This window comes from Equus przewalskii, chromosome 1, assembly GCF_037783145.1.
Source record: "Equus przewalskii isolate Varuska chromosome 1, EquPr2, whole genome shotgun sequence".
NCBI classification, from domain to species: domain Eukaryota; kingdom Metazoa; phylum Chordata; class Mammalia; order Perissodactyla; family Equidae; genus Equus; species Equus przewalskii.
Genome location: NC_091831.1, coordinates 126,482,474 through 126,488,473, shown reverse-complemented (window position 1 = coordinate 126,488,473; position 6,000 = coordinate 126,482,474). Strand labels below are relative to the sequence as shown.

General features: G+C 51.1%; 1 protein-coding gene across 5 annotated transcripts in view; it reads left to right on the top strand.

The window, feature by feature from the left end:
• Positions 1–3,528: 3,528 nt before the first annotated feature.
• Positions 3,529–6,000, top strand: part of DIS3L (DIS3 like exosome 3'-5' exoribonuclease) — a 28,047-nt gene continuing 25,575 nt past the window's right edge. The window contains exons 1-2 of one of the 5 annotated variants that reach the window (XM_070623136.1): positions 3,529–3,789; positions 5,288–5,441. In XM_070623136.1, the coding sequence (XP_070479237.1) occupies positions 3,651–3,789; positions 5,288–5,441 (293 nt within the window). In that variant the 5' untranslated portion in view covers positions 3,529–3,650. Of the gene's footprint in view, positions 3,790–4,116; positions 4,738–4,944; positions 5,106–5,287; positions 5,442–6,000 lie in introns of those variants that run through there. The other 4 variants (XM_008522656.2, XM_008522653.2, XM_008522655.2 and 1 more) reach the window with 4 other exon arrangements.

Here is a 6,000-nt window from a genome sequence, read left to right as displayed (position 1 = left end):
ATTGAAAGACTTCTAAGATGCATACCAGCTATCAACAATGGTAAATTACTTGGGAGGAGTGGATGTCAACGTTTTTACTTGGCATACTTCAGTATTGTTGGAATGCATGGCAACAAGTGTGCTGTACTATTGTAAGTAAATAAATAGAGACAATATTTCAAAGCCTGCTTCAGTAATCCACTCTAGCCTTTGGAGCTCACCTTCTAGAATTTCTTCTACACCTTTAACCTCCCTGTCCTCTTAGCCCTTTGAAAAGATGCCCCGCCCTCTCTAGGCTAAACTTTTGGTTATAATCCGTGGTTGCTGATGTCTGCACTCCCAGAGTGCATCTGCAAAAAGGCACGCAGCAGACGCTACAAACTCCTGCAGTGGCAGCGCGCCGCTGCTGCTCAGCCTGGAGAAGACTGCAGTCATGCACCAGGGAAACCAAGCCACAATCAGGGTTTTCCATCTGCAACACAGGGCTGAAAGCTGTCACAGCACTCTGCTATCTGGGCACCAGGCTGTCCATCTGCACTTGGACTGGCAAAGAAAGGGAAAACTGAAAAGAGATGCCAGCCGCCAAGCCTCCTTCCCAGTGTGGCACTGCTGTGGCCCCATAGCCCAGACCAAACCAGAGCACCGGAGACCACTGCCGCTCTCCCACCTCCCAGAGGACTGCACGATTTAGAACTGCTGTAGAATCCTCAAGCAGCTGCATCAGGATGTTTAGTATGTCCAGAGGGGTTTTTAAACAAGAAGGCAACTCTTCAGCAAGTTTCTTAATCTCCTTTGAACAGTGGGGGTGTATTAATTACGGTAATGCTAGCTGCTAAAACGAAAGTTTATTTCCCCTTACAAGAGTTCCCTGTGCATGCTCTTGGGTGGGGAGGCAGGGTCCTGCTCTGCACAGTCCTTCTGGAACCCAAGTTGATTGGGGAAGGGGGTCTGCTGTCTTCAGTGCTGGCTTCCAAGATCCCCTGGGCTTTGGCACCCAGCTGGTGGAACAGGAAAGAAGAGTGTTTGTGGGAGATTTTTATGGGCCAGACCTGGAAACGGTGCCATTACATTCTGTGGCCACACCTATCTGTGTGCAAAAGGGAGGCTGGGAAATGTGGTTCATCTGTGTGCCCAGAGAAAAAGAGGACATGCATTCAGTGATCAGAGAGCCAGTCTCTGCCGCAAGAAATCACATGTTTACCTTAAGGGATTGTGATAAGGAATAAGGTGATGTGTGATGTATGCTTGGCTCATTGGGGCTATTGGGGAGGGGGGCAAGGATGTAAAAAGAGGTGAGCAGTAGAATGCCCAAGAAGACGCTGAGCTGGAATATTCACAGGTACAAGCGTTAAGGTGACGGCAGAGCAGACAGATTTAGGACTAAGGGGTTTGACACTAATGCTATTTGCCAAAGGGTTTCAGCACTATGCCTTCAGGCTATGACTTGGGAATGCACTTCCTGCCAGCATTCCCCACCTCTCCACCCCCATGCCCATTCTCTCACCCACCCACTCCCCTTGTTGGGTGTGTGGTCATGTGACTAGCTCTGGCCAACAGGCACAAGTGACATGTATCACTCCTGGACTGAGCTTTTAACTGCTGGTGTAAGGCTGTCTAAAGGTCTTCTTGCTCTCTGCCAGTGAACAGCAAACAGTATTACACAGGACTGTCCGCCTCAGCCTGGGTCCTGGAGATGGACAACACAGTATGGAGCCTCGAGGCACCCAGGCAACATCTTGTTTTAAGTCACTGGGATCTTTGAAGTTGTCTATCACCGCAGCATAACCTAGTTTATTCTGATTGATATAGAAATCTTTTTTTCATGCAAGAGGCATCAGATGGTCTGTGAACAAACCAACCAACAAAAAGACATTCTTGTCCATTTTAGATCATGAGTTCCAAGAACTAAAGGATCATGCTTTTAAGAACGTAATTTGTACATTATGGCCTCAATGCAAGCAAAGGAAGTGTTTGACGGACCTTGGATTATTTTAAATACTGATAAAATCAACTTTCAATAGCGCCCCAGACATACTCTCTTCCTTAAAAGATAATTAGTTCCAATTCAGAGAAAGTTTAAAGCTACAAAATGCTAGAGAGATGTTAAGGGCATACAATCAGAAGTAAAAGAAAAATGAAAATGGGTGAGCTTTGCAGGGAATTGTAGGCAGCTGTCTGGAGTATTTTTATGTAAGGCACAAATTTGGTTACTGGTTCGCCCTCTGGGATCTCTAGAACTGACCTGAATCAAGGAGGGCCTCCTGCACTGACCTCCTGAATTAGGCAGGCCTCCCCTACAGTTGGTTGCCTTTGGGCCCTCCTAATGCTCTGGCCTGTGAACCAGCGCTGTAACGCTTTCCTAGCTTGTGCAGTTCTGTCTCGGATCTCACTCATATCATCCCGGGCTGCAGATAGCTTGACATAAAAATACGATGAGTGAGGGACCATAACTCTTTTTAACATGTTCCCCTAAAGTAAGTGATCCAACAGGACAGCCTAGTTCTGCTCACTTCAGAGTAAGAGGAAGCTTTGATCTTCCTAGCCAGCTGGTTGAGCTGCCTTAACCAGAGCTCAACAAGCAGACTGTAAATTCCTGAGATACAAGAGCTGTATTTTATTCATCTGGGAATAGCCCAGTAATTAGTTAAGAGCCTGCTTGGGTTCAGCCAGATTCTGGCTTGAATGTTGATTCCCCCACTTAATAACTGGGTAACTCTGGCTTCTTAACCTCCCAAATCCCGTTTCATCATCTGTAAAATGGGGATAATAATGCCCAACTCCATTGACTTGTGGAAATTAAATGGGATGCTTGTACACAAAGCTTCTGGTGCAGCTTAAAAGTCTTCATTGAGTGCTTCGAAGAACTGTGGCTTCTGTCCAACCCCAAGCGTGTGATCTCAGAAGAAACCATGTGCCTCCAACAACTTTAAAGGAGAATCCTCTGCCAGAAGCTGCAAAGGCCATAAAGTTGGGGTTGAATCGTGTTTACCTCAAGGGAAGGGATTGGTCTTCATTTTACCTGCATCGTTTGCATTTTTATATGGATTAAAAATACATGAAATTAAAAATAAATATAACTTTTTTAAGGGAAAAAAATGGGCGGGCAGAGTCGCTGGCTTACTTGCTTAATCTTTTAGCTCTTTCAGAGACAGCAAGAAAAACCAACAGGAAACGTTAATAATTACCCATATTAGTACAGCAGCCCCATTTCCTGGGGGTAGAAACAAAATATAATAATCCTTTAGAGTTGCACCAAATCTTATTTCACAAGACTTTACACACACTAGCTTCCACATATATCTTTATCTCCCCTAAATCCTTTGAGTGGTTTCCATCCCCCGCTGCCCTCAAGCAATGGTGGGAGGGGAGAAACTGAGGCGGGGTGGGGGCGCCGGCCGGGGAAGGGCTGGAGCTCCCATCCCGCGGGCCTCCTCCTGCTCTCAACGCGGGGACCGGGGCCGTTACCGCGGTTTCGGCGCCCCCGCTCGCCCCGGAGCGCTCAGGCAGCCGCCCGGCCCGGGGCCCGCGTAGCCCAGGCCGGCCTGGCCCAGGGGGCGGGCCCGGAGCCTCGGCCTCGCCTGCGCCGCCGCCGCGCCGCGCCCGCCGCTTCCCGGCCGCTCGCTCGGGGCGGCCTCGCGGGGCCGGAGCGCTGCGGGCCGAGCGCCGCCAGCATGCTGCAGAAGCGGGAGAAAGTGCTGCTCCTGAGGACCTTCCGGGGCCGCACGCTGCGGATCGTGCGGGAGCACTACCTGCGGCCCAGCGTGCCCTGCAACAGCCCGCTCTGCCCGCGGCCCGCCGCCTGCCGCAGCGGTGAGGGCCCAACGGGGAGGGCCGGGCGGAGCGAGGGAGCCGGGCAGGGAGCGAGGGCGGCCGGGCGGAGCGAGGGAGCCGGGCCGGGCGGAGTGAGGGCGGCCGGGCGGAGCGAGGGAGCCGGGCCGGGCGGAGTGAGGGGGGCCGGGCGGAGTGAGGGGGCCGGGCCGGGAGCGAGGGCGGCCGGGCGGAGTGAGGGGGGCCGGGCGGAGTGAGGGGGGCCGGGCGGAGTGAGGGCGGCCGGGCCGGGAGCGAGGGCGGCCGGACGGAGTGAGGGAGCCGGGCGGGCGGAGTGAGGGCGGCGGGGCCGGGGTCGAGCGTCCGCCCGGAGGCGGAAGGGCACTGCCCGAGGCGGAGCGCGAGGCCCGCGGCGCCGCCCTGGCTTTACCCTGCCCGGCTGCGGGCCGGGAACGAGGGGCCGGCGGCTCCAGAGCCTCGGAGACGGGCCTGGTCGCTGCTGCGGGGCCTCCACGCGGACGCCCCCACGGGCCCGCCCGTAACGTCGAGGCGGCCGAGAGCCGGGCGCCCCCTGCCCCGAGGGAGCCCGCCCGCCGCTGTCCCCGGCACCGTGTGGTGGCGAAATGGGGAGGTCCTGAGCTGTTGGCCCTGCAGTGAGAGGCGGCACGCGATCTGGTGGCGCCCTCTTGACATTGCTTTGCTCCCCACAAATATTCTGACCTGCCAGCGCCGATGCCTCAGACGTCGTGCCCCTCAGAAGAGGACGGCCCTCTTCATGCGGGATTTGTGAACGGTCTGGGCCCTCGTGGTACAGGAAGGTCGTGGGAAGTTAGGCTTGGGGCTGCTGTGCCCTAGACCTTCCCCAGTCGGTTTCTAGGCCGCAAGGGTGGCCGGTTTAACGAGGAAGGTCCCTGGATCTCTTCCCCCTGGTGGGAGGTGAGCGTGGTGGTCCTTGTCAGCGAGTATTTGGAATCCTCAGCTTCTGTTAAGGTGAAGGTTTTAGTTACAGCTTGACCACCCAGCTCCCCTGACGCACGGGCGGGGTGGAAACCCTACCACTGCCCTTCCTTGCACTGAACATCTTTTCTAGTCAATTCCGTCTTTTTGGTCCCTGGAGACTTCTGAGCGTGTCCACAAACTTGAGACAGAACCGACTTGAAATTGCTGGGCGTAAACAAGTGGTTAACATGTATATTTTGGGGTGCCCCATTTGAATGTGAGTGTATGTCAGCGAGTTAGAGAAATGTTCAGGTTGTGCTGACGATTTGGTTGTTTTAAAAAATCACTCATCCCCTTCTCCACTGGCAACACCATGAACCACGTTGAGCTTTTATTTCTCGCAGTTTGGAAACATGAAGGTGCTGAATCTATCTGAACTTTGACCCTCTACCAAAGTAGATTGATCTTGTCTTTTAAAAACTTCACCGTGTAGTTAAGATTGGAAGTTATTTTGCACACCGGGGCCCCAAGACATTGAAATAGTAAATAAACCAGGTTTGCAAGTGTCATCTAATCTCTTTCATTTTGGATTATTCTTCAGATGGGAAACTCTTGTCTAGTGACGTGACTCATTATGTGATCCCAGATTGGAAAATTGTTCAAGATTACTTGGAGATCCTTGAGTTTGCGGAATTGAAGGGGATTATTTTCATGCAAACGGCTTGTCAAGCTGTGCAGCATCAAAGAGGCCGGAGGTATCTGGTTTGCGTTATTTATTTATTTACTTATGGCATAGATTTTCATTTCCCCTTTGGAAAAAGTCACTCGTTGGAGGGGGAAGGGAAGAATTCATTATTTTGTCAGAAAGGACTTTTTGAACTAATTTGGTCTTCTCTTTGCTAGTGAGGAACACAGTAACATTTTATATTTCTATTTCAACACCTGGCTAAAAGATCTGACTGAAAATCAGTAAACTGCAGTGTCCCCAAAATGTGGAATTTAAGGTTCTTGGCCTTTGGTTTGCATTTTTATAATAGCAGAGTTATTGCTTATTTCTTGTTGGTAACACATATTGTATAATCTTATTTATAGATACATTGTTTCAGAAGCTTACTTTTTTCCCCCTTGGGAAAAAGAGTATTTTTTAAATTTTAGACTCCTTTATTGTGCATGCAAATTGTACTTGTAGTGATTTATTCAGTGAAACCAGAATTAACTTGTTTTATTTTTAGATTACTGGTGTAACTTCCAACCATAGTAAACTGTATTTGCTAAACAAAAGATTTCTGATTGAAATCAGTCTAAAATGCTTGC